The 18,241-nt window shown below is 48.1% G+C and overlaps 1 protein-coding gene across 4 annotated transcripts in view; it reads right to left on the bottom strand.

Moving 5' to 3' along the window:
• The window catches only part of KANK4 (KN motif and ankyrin repeat domains 4), a 65,481-nt gene that overhangs the window by 3,318 nt on the left and 43,922 nt on the right, over nt 1–18,241 (bottom strand). For all 4 annotated transcript variants that reach the window (XM_037043630.1, XM_037043645.1, XM_037043635.1 and 1 more), the window contains 6 exons: nt 16,906–17,017; nt 14,049–14,267; nt 12,342–12,429; nt 9,498–9,708; nt 8,110–8,252; nt 4,443–4,643 (listed from right to left, as the gene is read on the bottom strand). In XM_037043630.1, coding sequence (XP_036899525.1) covers nt 4,443–4,643; nt 8,110–8,252; nt 9,498–9,708; nt 12,342–12,429; nt 14,049–14,267; nt 16,906–17,017 — 974 coding nt within the window. The remainder of the gene's footprint in view (nt 1–4,442; nt 4,644–8,109; nt 8,253–9,497; nt 9,709–12,341; nt 12,430–14,048; nt 14,268–16,905; nt 17,018–18,241) is intronic.

Raw genomic sequence — 18,241 nt, 5'->3', positions numbered from 1 at the left:
TGAGCTCAGAGGAAAGCACAACGGCTGTGGGTGTCCAAAGGGCAGCGGGACCCCGAAGGGGGCCCAGAGGCTTCACAAAACAGATGGAGTTCGTTCCCTGAATGGGCCACATGACTCCTTGTAGCTTTCTTCGATCACTGTTTATAAGTGGTATTTGTGGGGTTATTTGGTAAATCCCAGTCTCCACAAGGCGGGCACTGCATCTGGCCTGTTCCTGTGGCCCAGTGTGAGCATCCCAGGGCCTGTCCCTGTGGCTGCCCTTGGGTCCGCTCTCAGTATGAACTGCTGAAAGAGGGGGTGCTGGATGCCAGAGAGCCACTGTAGTCATTCCAACGTGATGATGATCCTCAGCAACTGAGGTCCTGGTGAATTATTTTAGATTGGGCAAGTCAGGAATGAAGCAAAGATTCCAAGTAGAGGAGTCTTGTAAGAGCCCTGCTGGACAGGAGCCTGGGTTTTAGGCTTGTCCCCTGCAGTCTGGACATCATCGCTGTGCCTTGTCAACCCTGACGCTCTCTATAGCCACTAAGATGGTGTGATCACTCATGTCACGGAAAAGAGCTGCAGGGCCCATCTGGAGATGTCAGCCTGCATCTGTGGGCTCCTCAGTTTCAGACATGGAGGGTAGGGGACCCCATTCAGCTTAGGAAGTGTGGCCTGGGAGACTCTTTGGGGTGTGTCTCTCAAATGCCTCTGCCTGAGCCTGAGCCCTGGGAACAAGCCCACAGCATGGCATAGCACGCCAGTGGGAGCCAGATGCAGCAAGCCCTGCCCAGCAACACTGTCACCGACCTGGAGACAAAGGGGCTGGGGAAGCCAGCACTTGTGTGTGTGTGTATGCATGCATGTGTGTATGTATGTGTGATGTATGTGTGCATGCGTGTGGTGGGGGGTAGCCTTTCAATATGACAAGAATCCACCATGTATCAGGCAACGATGAACAAGGCAGAGTCTTTGCTTTTGATCTGATGGGTGAGCCTCTGGGTCCCGCAGCTCAGTCTTCACCACCACTTCCCTGTGTTCATCACTCTTGCAGCCCCTAGGAGGCTGGGTGGCCAATTTCTTGAATTACCTTCGAAACCTGGGGAACATGCCTTGCTGGCTGTTCTGGGAGGTCTGCGTTTAGATCAACCATTAACTGTTGGTAGGATGAGAGAAACCAATTTCAGGACATTAATTCTCTCAGGTTTCCAAGGGAATTCCCAGACAACCCCTGCATCCAAGCTCCATAAGAAGGGCGAACACTGAAATGATTTGGTGATCACAATAAGGACTGGAGTTTGCCTTTCAGTGCAAAGCTCTGGTAGGTCCTGGAGAGACCCTGGTAGATCCTATGCCAGGGTTTCTCAACCGTGGTGCTATTAACGAGGCACAGGGCTTGGTGCTGGGTGGGGTCCCAGTCAGCAGCCCCCACCTGACACTAAAATTTCTCACCCACCTCACCCTTGGGAACTTTGCGTGTGAATCCTGCAGTCACCCTCCCCTGAGCGGGCAGCAAGGGACTGGGCCGTGGGCGGGGCCTAGGATGCCCTGTGGAGCTGCCACCCTCACGGCCTGGCCACCCCGGGCCACCACTGGGCGCCTCAAGCCTCTCCACTTCCGCTACGATAGGCCGCTGCCGCCATCTCCCGTGTAGCTGTCCAGTTCCTCCTGCCAGGCTTCCAGCCCTGCCCTGGGCGGCAGCTGGCCCTGTCCTCAACCCGGCCTGGCTCTCCTTGATGTAGCACTTGACCAAGGTGGTTGTCTAATCCCACCTGGATTTTAGCACTTCAGATCCTATACCAGGGTCTCTCAACTGTGGTGCTGCTAATATGGCAGGCCAGATGATCTGTGATTTTTCACTGTTCCTGTGCATCGTAGGTGTTTAGCAGCATCTCTGGCCTCTACTCACTAGCTGGGTTCCTGTTGCCAGGAACACTTCCTCCCTCACTTGGGACAAATAAAAGTAACATTGCTGCCCTAGCTGGGTGGTTCAGTTGGTTGGAGTGTCATTCTGTGCACCAAAAGGCTGCAGGTTCGATTCCCAGTCAGGGCACATACCTAAATTGCCAGCTTGATCCCCACTCAAGGTACATAAGGGAGGCAACTGACCGCTGTTTCTCTCTCACATCAAAGTTTCTTTCTCTCTCTCTCTCTCCCCCTCTCTAAAGTCAATAAAAAAAATAACCTCAGGTGAGGATTTTAAAAGTATTTTTTTTAAATGACATTGCCAAATCTCCCTGGAGCACACCATTGCCCTGGGATGAGAACCACGGGACCAAGCCCACCCTGTTGACCATGCAGCTTCACCCTGTGGGGGCCAGTCTCCTCGTAGGTAGGGGCTCCCCTACCCACCCAAGTCCAGACCTTCCTGCTCCCTATTCCCCCCAGACTCTGCCCGCAAAGGCCGAGGACCCTACTCGTTGATATAGTTAGTAGTTGTTTGTTTCAGCCCACTGTTCGCGTGTCTGTAACAATTACAGTTACCATCACCCGAGTACCTCCAAGGTGGAGGACGTGGGCTTTACAAACATTACCGTATTTGGGTAATGTCTATTACTATCTCCATCTACAGGTGAGTGCACAGACGCTCAGAGGGGTTAGGTGAATGGGCCCAAAGCAGAGTTGCTGAAACCAGTTTCAAATCTATGAGTATTTACCGTCCGTGCTTCTAACGATCACTGTAGTCATTTGAAGTATAACAGCACCCTCCCTCCATGACGCTTCCTCCACCTTCTGAAGGTAGCCACAGCCCCTTACTTCCCTCTCGTCGGGGGCAGATCTTCGGAGGCATCCAGGAGATGCTCTCAGGGTCACCGCCCGATTATCCCAGCCAACCAGGGACGCCCAAAGCTCATGTGCCCATCTCACCAGCCTGCCCTCTCAGGCCTCCCCAAGGCAACAGGAGTGGTCACCCCTCAGAGGCCCGGGGCCTCCTCCTCCCCCAGGGTGACTTGAAGGAAGTTCAGACACTGATCCTTTGCCTGAATGTGCCAGGTTTGGAACATGGGTCTCTTATTTCCAGCAGCCCGCCACTGTTTTGACATGCATTTCAGCAGGGTCTGTGTTTTCTAATTATCTCAGAAATAGCTTCGGGGTGTGGCTGGGGTTCAAGGGACCTGAAGACATTGGACTGGAGAACCTGCTTCCTGGTCGGGGACCTAGCAGCTTGAATTCACTCCGGTGTGAATCACTCTAGGAACAATCTAGGGTAGTTCACATGTAGTTTAGTAAGAGGCTCTGGCCCTGGAAAAACACAGGGCTTTCTACCCCTCCCCAGGCCTTTATTCTTTTTGAACGGTGTATGTGAAGAAGTATACAGAGGTCTGTTTAAAGTATTAAATTGTAGCGCCAACATCAAGAACACTGGAGTCAAACCAGGGCTGAATCCCTGCTCTGGGAATCAGCAACTTGACTTTACGATAGCTACCCAAACTCTCTAGGTCTCTGTTTCCCTATCATTAAAAAAAAATGGGGATTGCACTATCTGCCTCACTGGATTATTGAAAATTAGCGTACGGAAAGAATTTAGTTCCTGTGAATACTCCAAAAATATTACCTGCTGCAATTATCAGTCACAGGACCACTTCCTGAGAACTTACCTCTGAAGTTTAAGGGTTCATTCATTCAGCTGTTGATTCATTCATCTGTATGTGGCAGGTGCTCTACTAGGTGCAGGGATTCAGCAGGGAACCAGAGTCACAGGCCCGCAGTGTGACAACAAAGACGATGATGCAGCAACTAAGAGTTTGGGTTTAGGAACTTGATGGAGAAGGGTTCCACTTGCTGTGTGATCTTGGGTATGTTACTTAACCACTCTGTGCCTCCATTTTCTTGTGAGCAAAGGAGTGGCAGGAACATGTTAACATAACAAGGTAGTGGTGGGATTTAAATAAGATGGTCCATGGTAAATGCTCAGTATGGTACTTGGCACATAAAAAGCACCTGATACCTGTGAGCTATTGTCATTATTGTCACTATCATCATCACCATCACCTTTCAAAGAAGTTTATGTAAGAAGCATGGGTCTGGCATTGCAACTTCAAGCAGGTTGGCTTAATGAAATGGGCTGTTCTACAAGGTGGATCACTGCCAGAGAGTGGACATAATTTATACTTGGTTACTTCCTCCAGCCTTTTGGGAGTCCCCATGAACAGCAGAGGGCCTCCATCCGAGCTGCAGCCTTAAAGCCCACATGCTGTTATCGCCAGGACCAGATGAGGTTCCAGGCCTGGGCCAGGCTTGCACACATTTCCTCATGGTGGTGGGAAAGGCTAGGGTCTGGGGTTTCCCAAATCCAGGGTTCCAAGCATTTACCATGGATTATCTCATTTAAATCCCACAACAGGTCAATTCTGAGGTTGATTCTGTTGCTACTGCCGTGTGGTTGCTTGGGTTCTGCTGGCTGGCAAGGCACTTTTCAGGGAGGGAAATACCTTCTTGTCAATGCCTGTGAGTCTCACCTTGTCTGTCAGGCTGCTGTCACAGGCCGGGTGTGCCAGGAGCAGCTGCACCATGTCGATGTTGCCATGGTGACAGGCCAGCATGAGGGCGGATGATCCATCATGGTCCTGCAGGTTGACATCTGCCTGGCAGCTCAGCAGCGCTCGGACCATGTCCTCCCTGTCGTGGCTGACTCCCAGCATCAGCGCGGTCTGGCCTCCCTGCACACAGAGCCCAGGGCGGGTGAGGCCGCTGCCTACGGGGAAGGACTCCTCTCCTGCCTGGGTGTGCTCAGGAATGACTTCTCCAGAAAATGACCGATGACCAGAATGTTCTTCTGCCTTTGGTAGGGGATACACTCTTCAACACCTGGTAAACTTCTATTCCTTTCTTAAGACACTAGTTTAATGCTAATCCTCTCTAAAGCCCTCTACTGACAACCAGGTATGGGATTCATAACAGCACTTACCACTTGGTGTTACAACCTGTCAATCTCTTTCTTGTGGACTAAAATTTTGATAGCAGGGACTTCATCTCTTTCCCCCCACCTAGTACGTGCTGATGCATGTCAAATGAAGGGATAAGTGAAGGGCTGAATGTTTCAGTACCATGACTTCCTACTGCCCGCCCCAACCTGACCTTCCTTCAGGAAGCATTGGTCTGCTCTGAACGCCTTTGGGACTTTCAGTTTAACGACACCAAAACCCTCTTATCTCACGATCTTGCATGGCCCTGTGGTCATTTCTAATCCATACCCATCGACAATTCTTTACATCCTTATGATCATCGGTGGACATGGCAATGAATTAGAGTCAGAAAGAGAGTAAGTCCAAGCTCTGGTCTGCTGGTTCCTGGTGCATGACCCTGGCTACCTCCTGTGTCTTCCCTGAACCTTGGTTTCTCTTTTCTTCCTCTTTCTTGTTTTTTAAGATTTAAAAATATATTTATCTTTAGAGAGAGGGGAAGGGAAGGAGAAAGACAGGGAGAGACACATTGATGTGTAAGAGATATATTGATAGGTTGCCTTTCACATGCCCCCAATTGGAGACCTGGCCCAGGACCCAGCAATGTGCCCTGACTGGGAATCGAACCAGCAACCTTTCAGTTAGCAGGCCGGCGCTCAGTTCACTGAGACACACCAGCCAGGGCTTCTCTTTTCTTAAAAATTAATATAATAATGATCTATCCCATGTACCTCACAGGCATCTTATAGGAATCAAATAAGATAAAGGTTGTAAATACAATATTATATAATAGTAATTTTTCTGATTGTAAATTGCCCATCATTTTGCATAGTTTTTCCTCTTTTAGGAAAAAGATAATCCTCTTTTAGGACTTGGTTATATGTGCCCTCGTGGTTCTCCCGGGTCCAGGTGGGCTGGGCTTGTCCCTCTGACAGTACACCAGACTTTGAGGTTGCAGCAGGGAGCCAAGGACTAAGTTTTCTCTTCTTTCAGATCCCCCGTGGCTCTGAGCACAGTGTCTTACAAGTAAAAAGCACTAAGACATGCTTGCTGATGTGTTTACTGATTAAAGCGCTGAGCTGCCATCACTGATGGATCGTGCTTCCCCCGGACCAGAGCGCTGGGGCTTAGAGGAAGGAGGGGCGGTGTCAATGACAAAAATCCCAGCTCTGCCACCTACTACTTAGGTGACTCTGGACAAGTTAACTTCTTGGTGACTTCTCGTGGTCTGGTAAAGTGGAAATGATGAACAATATTACCTGCCTCACGGTGTTGTTGTGAGACCTGAGCGTGTAGCAAATGCTCAGTGAGTGTTGGCTATTACCATCCTTATGAGGGTTAGAGATAATCTATGCAAATGCTCAGGACGTGAATGTATTAGTAGCTGTCCTGGGTCTCCATTGTCTGGAACCCAGACAGATCCTTCCAGAGAAGTCTGTTTGCCTTTTGCTTTGCTCGTACTCAGCTCTGAGGTAATGGCTGTTTACTGAACTAACCAGACCACATGGTTTCCACCCAGACCCCCCCTCTGCAACTGGTATTAAAGCCAGATGACACATGCAGATTGTGGTCGAATCAGCCCCTCTGCCTGACTCAGAACCCCGTCCTTTATCACCTCCCTCCTGGTCCAGTACAATACAGTTTAATACAGCTGACTATGATGATCATTTACAGAGCACTGCTATGTGCCAGGTACTGCACTGACCCTGGAGGTACAAGGAGAAATAAGTAGCTTATCCCAGGACGCTCCCCGCCTCCCAGCTCTCTCCCATTTAACCAGCTCCTTGCATCTCTCCTCATACATAAAAGTCTCAAGGGGAGCTGAAGGGAACAGCTTAGGTGTGAATTCTTTGATGACCTCCTTTGATGACCTGGGCTGAGTCCCTTACCCTCTTAGACTGTCAGTTTCTCCTCTGTAAATTAAAAGGAAAGGGGAGGGAATGCTGATTTTGATCATAGGTGAGCATCCCCTCTTGCAAGAAGGACAATTTAGAAAAAAATTAATGTTTATGGGAAACATATGAAAATGAAAACTGCTTGAGTCCTATGGAGGAGGAGTGTGGGTGAGTGAAAGCACTTTGAAAACCAGAACATAGGACTGCCGTTAGGTAAAGCCCGCAAAGCGACTTTGCCGTCAGGTTAGGCTGCTGTGTTTGGTCACCTTGGCGGCTGCAGGGGAGTGGAGTTGAGTATGTTGTTGGGAGACAATGTGCCACGAATTCCCTGGCTTTATGCACATCCAGTGAGTGAGGCACTGCCTGCCCTTTTGTCTTAGCCTATCTTTGTAAGGATGGTTATACAGTGAACAGCTTTGGAAGCTAGAGAGGGTCTCTTCCCGAACAGAGGCAGACGGGCTTACTGACCAGTATAAAAGGCTCAGGTCCCCTAAACTCAGAGTTCCTCTCCAGTAACGCAGCCCCTTTCTGCGCACGGGGACCTGGCCCTCCTCACGCTGCCCAGAGGGGATGGGGCATTGGGTTTCAGGGAACTGGTGTCAATACCAATGCTGCCGCTGCTGCTACTGCTGAAACACTCTGTTCTTTGTCTCTGACATATGTCATCCCATGTACCTGCCAGCATCCGGGAGACTGTAGCACCATAACTTGTTAGCTTTCAGGTAAAGCAAAATCTCAACCCCCTACAGTTCTTGATAGTTAGTCGAGCACCTATGACCACTCCAGTGCGTGAAAGGACAAGACTCTACTCGTTCTTGTATTGGCCCAAGACGGGTAAGTGGCCTGTTGGTAGTGGAGCCTCGTCTAACTCAAAGCCCCACTCGGTGGGAACCATACCTACTCTGTGTTCTCAGAAAGAGCCCAGAAGCTGAACAAAGACATCCCAACACTAAACTGCGTTGGAATCCATGATAAAGCCCAATCACTTACAGAGGCTTCCTAGAGCCGCCAATTAGCAAAATGCCTTCTGAAGGCACTAACTGTGGGAATATTTGCTTTGAGAATTTGAATCCAGATGGAATTTGACCAATTTCAGACTGGGACATAGATTACAAGTGTCCTGACCTCTGTCCCAGCCTGTCTGGATCTCAGGAGCTTTTGAGGAAACCAAATGATCAGCCTTTGGACAGACACCATTTGGAAGCCCCAGCCTTCTTGGGTTAAAAAAACTGTACATGGGTTCACATGGAATTTCTCACCCCACTGGCAGAATAAACCCAGGAGGTTCTGGCATTTATTAAAGTGGAGAACAGGTTCACACCTCCTACCTGGGTAGCTTGGATGTTCACATTTCCTTCCCTTAAGAGCTTCCAGACGACAGCCATGTCTTCATCGGTCTCCGCAGCAGCCAAGGGAGTGATCATCACGGCGGTGTAGCCGGCTTTGTTCTGATGATCCACGTTGCAGACGCCTGCAAGAGAAGCAGTGAGCACTGGAACGGCCCCCAAGGGGCCACCGGCGAGACTGCCTTAGCCTGTTCAACAGGATGCTGCTGGTTAAAATGGGACAAAGCAATCCTTTCCCAGGGGTGGGATCAATGTTTTATATTCTTAGCAGCCTTTAAAACTGGCTACTTTTTTTTCACACATTTTCTGAGGCTACCCAGCAAGGAAGTTCTACAGCAGAATCAGAGATGGCCACGGGGGCCAAGGACCATGACTCTACCTCCTAACGCAGAGCACAGACATTATTCCCATTTTATAGATGAGGACACTGAAGGCCACCGAAGCCACATAAACTGCCAAAGTGAAGGGGAAGTGGACCAGGGTTCAGGTCTATCCGGCTCTACAGCCCATCACTCACCTGGCCACATACTGCCCACAGCTGTGCATTTTAAGTTTCACTCTATGTTTGTGAGTAACTCTCAAGCTGGTGGCTGTGTTTGTACATCCTTTCCAAGGCCCAGGGATATGCTGTGCAATGTACCAGGGGGCGTGAAGAACGCCACAGGGTAAACATGGGAGAGCTTTAGGAACAGCAATCCCACTTGAAAACGGAGGGGGACAAGCTCTGCAATATATTATGCTAAAACAATTAAGACTATACATTTCATAACAATTAAAAACTGGCTTATTTTAAAGATGAAATATTAAATGAGAATTCAAAAGAAATTTCTGCCTTTTTGGTCCTGGAAACAGGTGTTTGTATCCTTCTCTACCAAAGGAGACAGTAGATGATCAGCCTGTTATCTGTCTGCACTTTTGCTTATCTGAGAAGCTATATGTCTCTTTGTGGGCAATAACAAAACAGTCTGAGGGGATCAAGTTGCTTGGCCTTTCATCTGTAAAATGGAGATAACAACAGAACAGTGCGGAATTTATATATATAAAGAACTTAGAACAACGCCTAGCACATAGCAAATGCTCAGTAAGTGCTCATTGTTATTACTATTATTGTTTGGAATGGTATTCTTGACTTCATAGGCTTGCTACTCTCCCCGAGCCTCAGTTTCCTCAACTACGACATGAGAAGGATAATGCCCACATCACAAGAGCGTGGTGAAAAATAAATGAGACGATAGAAGAAAATGGTCTCCCCCGGTTCCAAGAATACAGAAGGAACTTGGAACAGAAGAATCCCTTAGCTGGAAAGAAGAGAGAACAAGAACTGCCCTTGGAGGAGGGACCTCGACTGCGTAGCGGCAGCCATTTCTGACCTGTCTCCAGCAGCAGCTTGACGACGGAGAAGTTGGAGTGGGACACACTGTAGTGCAGGGCTGTGTTCCCGTTCCCATCGGCCAAGTTGACGAGCAGCTTCAGGAAGTGCGGGGAGTGAGGCTGGAGGTAGGCAGCCACCACAGCAGGACTGGACGACTTCCGGCTAGAGACGCGAAACCACTCTTGACTGATGGTGTTCAAGCTTTGCTTCTGAAATAGCAACAGGTCTCAATTCCAGAAGGTCCTCTGGCCTGGGATGCTCCAGTGGGGGTGTTCGTTTCTACCAGGAAAAGTCAGCTTTGGATGCCTCCACCTCTATTCCTTTAGTTCCCTCCAGCTCTAACGGGTACAGTGGAGGATGTAGCAACGTACCTTGAACCTGTGTGATTGATTGCTCCTTCCCCACGTGAAGTGGAGAGCAGCGGGAGCACAGTGCAGTAACTAGCTCCAAGGCACTTCACTAGGCGACAGTTTGCATCTGCTGTAAGCTTAGGTGACAGCCGACTAAGACCTTCTCTTTCACGTGCATACAGCCAGCCTTTACCAACAGTAGCTCAGACTCTTGTGTGTGTTTTCAATACACATAATATTTTACTAATGGAGAAAATGCATGCTGAAAGCTCAGACAAACAACATGACCAATTTACACTGGAAACAAAACCCAAACAGCTGTGCTTGAATTCTTTTTGGATTTTGAGCTTTGCTAGGGCCTTCAGGGAAAATAGCTGAACCACCCATGACAGGACCCCACCATCCAGCATGGGTGCCCAACTTTTTGGCATCTCTGGACCACACTGGAAGAAGAGCTGTCTTGGCACACACATTAAACACACAAGCAATAGCCCTGGCTGGTGTAGCTCAGTGGATTGAGCATGGGCCTGTGAACCAGAGGATCACGGTTCAATTCCCAGTCAGGGCACATGCCTGGGTTGCAGGCCAGTTCCCAGCAGGGGACACACAAGAGGCAACTATACATTGATACTTCTCTCCCTCTCTCCTTCCCTTCCCCTCTAAAAATAAATAAATAAATAATCTTTAAAAAAAATACACAAGCAGTAAAGATAACTGATGAGCAAAAAAAAGTTTTAAGTAAATTTATGATTTTGTGTTGGGCCTCATTCCTAGCCATCCTGGGCCACAGGTTAGACACCCCTGACAGTGTTCAGCTCTGTGGAATCATGAATGAGGAGAATCCAGAGCAAATAACATCAGCTCTGTGTGCGACATGACCTCAGTGTTCAAAATCAAACATGTCTAGATTATTTACGTATGGGGATCTGAGTATCAGAAATGATTTCACACTCATTCTGGAAAGAGCACTGGATTTGGAGTCTCTGAGCCAATGTGGCCAGGTGGAAGTCCTTGGCTCATCTGTGTGACCTTAGAAGTCATACAGCCTTTCGAACCTTACTTGTCTTACCTACAAAATGGCAGTGTGAAAGGGGCTGGTTCCCTAACCTCCCACGGCTCTAGAGTGAGGTGCTTGTACAACCTGCCTTGTCTCTAAGGTAGGGTGGCGGGGTCTTGTGCTTCGATCCTGATGTGGGTATGGTGTTGGGTTTGCATATTGTCTCATCGCTTTTCTAGGCGGGATCAGTGGAATCTTTTGTGGCTGAAACACTCCTTTGTATATCTCCTTTAGTCATGGAATCTTTTTTAAAAAAAATGTTTTATTTATTTATTTATTTTTTAGAGAGGGGAAGGGGGTGGAGAAAGAGAGAGAGTGAAACATCAATGTGTGATTGTCTCTTGTGCGCTCCCTACTGGGGACCTGGCCTGCAACCCAGGCATGTGCCCTGACTGGGAGTCGAACTGGCAACCATTTGATTTACAGGCCAGCACTCAATCCACTGAGTCACACCAGCCAGGGCTAGCCATCAAATCTTTAAGAGGATCTGAAGAAAGATCCTAACACTTAGGATCATAGTGGTAGATTTTAAATGGAGAAATAAGAAATAGTTTTGTAATTCATTTAAGAATACATAACAGGAGTTTTAAGCAACAGTCACATCACATATATATTCTTTAACAATCTGGGGACAGTTATTTGCCAAATCAGCTAAGATAAAGTAATGAAAATGGAATGGGCTGAATTGGTTGTTTTTACTGCTATAGCTCTTCTGCAAAGGAGAAGAAAATGGCCTTTAAAAATGCTTTCAAGTTGTTACACAATGGGTCTTATCAGCTGCTTCCATAACCTGTATCTCTTGATTAAAAGTAGAACCCAGTCATTACATGTTTAAGTCTCCGAGGGCCATAAAGGTGTTAGGGAGCAAATGTATGTAATTGGTCTCTTGGCTCATAGGTACACTTCAAGAAAAAGAGTAAAGACTACAAAACTAAATGCCATGGCTCGGGGGTAACTGAGACAAGCTGCCTACTCCCCTCCTTTTATTAATGGGGGAACTGAGGCTCTGAGTGTTGAGCTGGCTTGCCCAATAGCTCATCGGTAACGCTCCTGAGGATTGAACCCATGCTTGGTGTTTCACATGCTCTTTTCCACTCTACCCACAGTTTGCTCAATTTGCACGGCAATTTTGAGCCTAAGCCACAAATAATTTTATGACAGACACCCGTGATGCAATGGGTAATAACCCTTGGTAAAAGCCTTCCCACACTGGGCCTGCTTTCTTATGCAAATGCACCGGTTCCACTTTCTCAGCATAATCCATCATCTTAGGCAACAGGCGAGACTCTGGGTGAATGAGAGAGCACCTAGAGGAAAGGGGCTCCCATGTGCACCCTCACACTGCTGCCTCAGGCAAGGGACCAAAGTCACCTTGTTGGAACTAACAGCTTAAACAGTACAGCAATCTCTACGTGACAATGAAAACTCAGAGTACCAAGAGCTGGTCGGTGGTGGTCCCAGTTTCTGGCAGATGCTGGCTCAATGCCCGGCATGCATTAAGAAATTCTTCCGAGGGCTTGTATCTAAAGAAAACATATATGTATCAGTCTCCGTGTTGATTTTTTTAAAAAAGCTATTCTCTACCTTCATGTCCATTCTCAGCAATTCAAACACCCAAACCGGGCAACTTCCCAGGATAAGGGGCATTCTTTAGAAATGTGAGGTGAATACAGTGTCTCAGTGATGAGGCTAGGCTTCTGAGCTCTTCTGAAGAGAGACTGGAGCCCATCGCCCTTTTATCCTGATGTTTTCAGGGCGTGGGAGCAATCAGCAAAGCATTCTGGGGGCCCAACTGCAATTCCTGTCACACTTGGCAATGGAGGGTGGTCTTTTTGACTTTGGACCAGACATTTTCTTTCTTTAAAAAATATTTTATTTATTTTTGGGGGGGAAGGGAGAAAGAGAGAGAAAGAAACATTGATACATGAGAGAAATATCGATCGGATGTTTCCTGCATGCCCCTGACTGGGGACCTGGCCTGCAATCCAGGCATGAGCCCTGACCAGGAATCAAACCAGCAACCTTCATTTCTGTAGGCAGGCGCTCCGTCCACTGAGCCATACCAGCCAGGGTTGGACCAAACAATTTCTGCCTGACTGCCCTGAAAACTTCAAAGAACCCAATAATCTATACGAACAAATTTCTTCAGGTTATTCTCCCATGAGAGACACCAGAGGTGCTAATGGAGTCAATAAAATGAAACCAATTAAGCTGGGTGTTTGCGATGCCAAACACTCCTCCTGTGTTAGGACAAGGGCAGAGTCAGCATCGAGAGGCCTAAATTGGGACTTAGTGGCAGCGCTGAGTGGGGAGCTCCACTCACTCACAGTGCTGCCATGCTGGGGCAGCCCTGCGGACCCGCATGACAAGCTGCCAGCACTGACTGCTCCTCACTCCTTGGACAGCCAGGCTGGGATGAATGATAAGGACGACAATGGTACTTACTATGCTTTTTCTCCCACTCATCGAGAACCTACTATTTTGGCATTTTACATAGTTCTTCTCATCCAGCCCTGACATCAAGCCTATCAGGTTGCTGTCATCTGCATTTTTACGGATGAAGAAACTGAAATGACAACAGCTTAAGTACCTCGTCTAAAACAGTGCTGTGCAGATGGAGGATTTGAATCCAGGGGCGCCCGACTCTGAAGCACTCTCTTCATCGTGCCACATGACCTCCCATCATTTTAAAAGACTTCCATCAGCAGAGCCAATGGGAGGGGCAGAAAAGGGTGTAGCTAAAATCAGGAAAGACCTGGTCGCAATCCCCACTCTGCCAGCTGTCATTTACCTGCTCTGAGCCTCTGTTTCCACACCTATAAAGTCGGGATTATAATCATTTCTACCTTGCAGGATTGTTTTTAAAACTACATAAGACAATGCCTGTGAAGTCCTTCACATTTTCAGTGCTAGGTCAATGTCAGCTTTATGTGTAGAGCTCAGTCTATGACAGTATATCCCATGAATCAGGAGCTACACCTGTTTAGTTCAAGCAGTGCACAGTACATGGCATAGATTAGAAACTCAATAAATACTGGTGAAGGAGTAAACACATGAATAAATGACTGAATAAAAGAAAGAATAAATGCTCTTATCTTTTCTCAGAGGTTCAGGTGTCCCCTTCTATACCCATCTGACTCACCGCTCAGCCTTGGGAAGAAGGGGTTCTTCCCCAGGTTCTCTTTCCTGGCCTGTGTCGCAGGTGCTCTCAGAGATGCCTTGTCCCACCTTGCAGCTGGAGTGGGCATCCCTGTCCCGCCTATGTTCTGGGCCATCACATTTCTTCTCAGCCTCACTGTCAGACAAGTCTTCTGGGGAGCTGTCCTCGCCACTGGTCTCCTCACTTGAGGTGGTCTCGTAGCTGAGAAAGGAGACAGATGTGACTTGTTCTGTGCTTTCTGCCCAATGCCCATGTCAACAAGAATAAAACCTAGGTGGGCTTTAGATAACACCTTCCAGCTTGCTAACCACATTCTCCACCCGCTATGCCTTCACGCCTGGACAAGGGAACTCCCAGGAACCCTGATGTCAGAGAACAGTGTAGGTAAGAGCTCTGACTCTAATGCCAGAGGCACCGGGAAAGGAGCTGCGGGCAAATCACGAAAAGCACACGCTCTATTGACCAGTGCGTTCAGATGATCCCAACAGGCAGTCCACAGTTTTTATAAAAAACATTTGCTTCTGGAATCCTAATGCCTCCAGAAAAAGAGCCCACATCTAGGTAAGTGTTTCCCATCCCCCACCCTCAGTTTTCTGAATTGCCTGACAAATCTTCACGTCTTTAGGTGATTGTGAGACTTCCCTTGAGCCCTTTGTTCTAGCCCAGCTTACATTCTACAAAGAAGGAACCATCTCTGCCTACTCCCAGTTGGGATACTTGAACCCAACATTTGCCTTTCTCATCTGCAGCCTGTTCCAACTATTCCTGGGAACAGCAAAAGGGAGGGCACGGGCCACTTTTCACACATGGTGCCCCCTCTCCAGCTATAGTCCCAACTCTACTGAGGTGGCAGACCAGAGACCACAGGGGAAAGCCCTGGAAGATTTATTGATTCCACAGCTGATGGTCAATAGGAGACCACCAATGGACAAAGACTTTGGGATGTTGGGCCACTGGACACTGTCAGAGACCAGGGGACCCAGTGGCCACGTCTTCCACTGAACCCCGTCATGGCCTTTCTCCAAATGAGAGCCCCTATGTTCACCGCATTTGTAAACCCGGCCTTCTTGGTTTGCTCACATTCTCTTGTTTAAACCCAAGATATTTCTTCCTCTCTTGTGCTTAGAACAACCTGCTGCTTTTGAGACTGAGAGAGTAGCAGATATAACATGTTCACCAAGCAGTTCTGGTCTTAAAATTGTTTCCATAAAACCTCACCTGCAAGTTCATTCGTTCATTCAACAGAAATTTACTGAGCACCGACTATGTGCCAGGCACGGTTCTAAATACTATACCAAGGTCCCTGTCCTAAATGGGCATATATTCTAATAGGAAGAGGCAGAAAAGAAATGTGTAAATGATATATTCAGATAGTAAATCCTGAACATTGAATAAAACAATAAAGGACCATGGGACAGAGTGCTGGGAGGGGCTACTTTAATTAGAGCAGGAGTTTGTAACCTTGGCTGCACATTAGAATCACTTGAGGGTGTTTAAAATTCCCAGTACCTGTACTACACTCCAGACTAATTAAACTGGCATCTTCAGGGAGGGGACCCAGGCATCACTATTTTTGAAGGTTCCCCTAGGACTTCCAAGGTGCAGCCAAGGTTGAAAACCACTGCACTAGAGTGAGAAATACTGAAGAATATCTGGGAAAGGAGCACTTTAAGCTGGAGTGGGGGGTGGTGGTGGTGGTGGTAGTGGTGGGTTGACAGTAGATACAAAGCCCCCCCAAAACCCCCAAGCCCCCATTCCCTCCGCCCCTCCTCCCCACACACCAGATGGGCCCGACTCAGCACACTTGAAAGAAGAAAGACAGGAGCCAGCAGTAGGGGACCTGCTTTACACTTTAAGCTGATCCTCCTTTTCTTGGTAAAAGCTGATTCTCCTATAAACCCAAAAAGGATTCTCCTCAGGCCACAGTGTCTGACATTAGCAGGAGTGGAAACAGCAACTCTCCTATGACCCCGTTTCATCATTTCTGATGTTTCCCTCACAGAATGTGCAACAGTGATGTCACTGTCATTTAAATCTGGTGTCTTCCTTCTGGTCTGACCCAAATTAGCAGGGGTTCTGACCTCTTTCGGACAGATTCCTGGGCCCCCATTGGCCGGACCACGTGTCCCTCCCCCGGGTTCCCACCGCATCCCACACGTCCTCTCTGTAAGAACCTATCTCATGGCAACAGCACTGCTGTACCCCCTGCACTGATCTCTGCCCAGGTCCGAACTGGGAGATAAAGGCAGTGACCACGGTTTACCGGATATTTTTATCCCCACCATGTAAGACAGTGTTGGCTCTTCATATGTTTGCTGAATGACTGATTTAGAAACTATTCTAAATCCGATGACTTATTTTCCAGAATATATAAGGTTAGGTTCCTGTTCTGAGTCAGTTGGCATTGGTTGTTTTTCTTTATCCTAAAAAATACTGGTTTGGTTTGCAACAAGTTGGTAAAAGGAAGAAAAACTGTAAATGGGTGAAATTTGAAGTTCAACACGTTTAGAGTTTGCCCCAGTTTTAGTGCTGTGGTTCAGATTACATGTCTTCCTTAAAGGGCCCATGTGCCTCTCAAACACCCAGAAGCTGCTGGGATCCTGGCCCTGGGGGACGCCAAAGCTAAGGCATATTAAAAGCCCAGGATCCAATAGACCACACCAGCTGGCAAGGAGCCAAACACATGCAAGCCCGAGATGGAGTTTTAAAGGGCTGTTGAGATTAATCCCCTTGAAGAAGAATGAAAACCAGATGCTTTCCCTTAGGACAGGAGCACGCTAAGGACAACAGAGGAACGGGTAGTGTGGGGGGCAGTCTGGGCTTCACGAGCGATGCTTACCCACCGTTAACCCCAACAAACTGAAGGTTCTTTTTGGTCCCATTACCTCCTGCACGGAAGCCATAGTCTTTCTTTTTCATTATGGATTTAAGGCTGGTCGACGGGGAGGTTTCTAGGCAGACACAACATCACAGGTTAGAATGATCCTGGAGATGCCCCAGAATGCAGCAAAACCAAGACTCTTGCTTTAAGGGGATATAGGTTGAGGGTGTATAAAGAAGTAGAAAGAGACAGGGAACTAGATAATGTCAATCAAATATTTTGAGGTTACTCTGGCTGGTGTGGCTCAGTGGACTGAGCACCGGCCAGCAAACAGAAAGTTTGCTGGTTTGATTCCCAGTCAGGCCACATGCCTGGGTTGCGGGCCAGGTCCCCAGTTGGGTACATGTAAGAGGCAACTGATGGATGTAGCTCTCGCACATTGAAGTTACTCTGCTTCTCCTTCTCCCTTCCTTCCCTTCTCTCTATCTCTCTAAAAAAAAAAAAGTAAATAAACAATCTTAAAAAAACATTTTGAGGGTCTGCAAGGAGGCCTAGCCTTCTGGTCAGTACCAGCCAAACTGTCCCTGGTCACAAAGCCCCTCTCTGTGTGGATGACAGTGGGAGCACTCTTTCAGAAGGGCCATGCACTGTGGGTGCCATTCTTGTCCCTTACTAGGGGACAAGAGCTGGGAGATCTGAGGCTCAGCTTCACTCAGTGAATGGCACAGAAGGATTTAGTTAGTTCTAAGCATAGAACTTAGTTCGCGGGACTCCTGGTCCCACCTCTGGCCCCACCTTGGCCAGTTGACCCTTTGTGATGTGGGGTAAGCACAGGAGACACATGAGCGAGAGCACAAGTCTTTGGCTATGCTTAAAAGTACAGGATGCATTTCCTAATGGGCAAGATTAGAGTGAGCACAAAATACTGAGAGAGCAGGCAATTTGTGATCTGCAGCAGGAAGCAGGCTCGCATGCTGCTCACTGAGCGAAGCAAAATATGGTTCCACTTTACTCAACAGTGTATAGTCTGTTACAAGAGGAAGTGCCGCTCAGCCGAAGGATCGACTTCCACATGTGAGTATCCCTCGGTCCTCCCCCGACCCCCCTACAATGTTCAGTGAAATATTTCAGATCTCAACATAATGTTCCTTCCAAACTAGGCTAGAGAAAATCTCCAATGTGCAAGAGTCAGAGAGGATCTCGGGAATGCAAGAGCTCAGGAAGCAGTGAAGGGAGGCTGGGGTTCCGAGCACACACAGCCAGGGCCACTGTTCACCCTAGACCTTGTCTTTGTGCAATGCAAACAGGAAATAGGCACCCCTCTGGGTGGACACAGTGACGCAGGAACGGCAAT

This window comes from Sturnira hondurensis, unplaced genomic scaffold (assembly GCF_014824575.4).
Source record: "Sturnira hondurensis isolate 20B ecotype Veracruz unplaced genomic scaffold, ASM1482457v3 Scaffold0000648, whole genome shotgun sequence".
Classification (NCBI taxonomy): Eukaryota; Metazoa; Chordata; class Mammalia; order Chiroptera; family Phyllostomidae; genus Sturnira; species Sturnira hondurensis.
The sequence above is the reverse complement of the archived record's forward strand: the minus strand, read 5'-3'. Positions and strand labels throughout refer to the sequence as shown.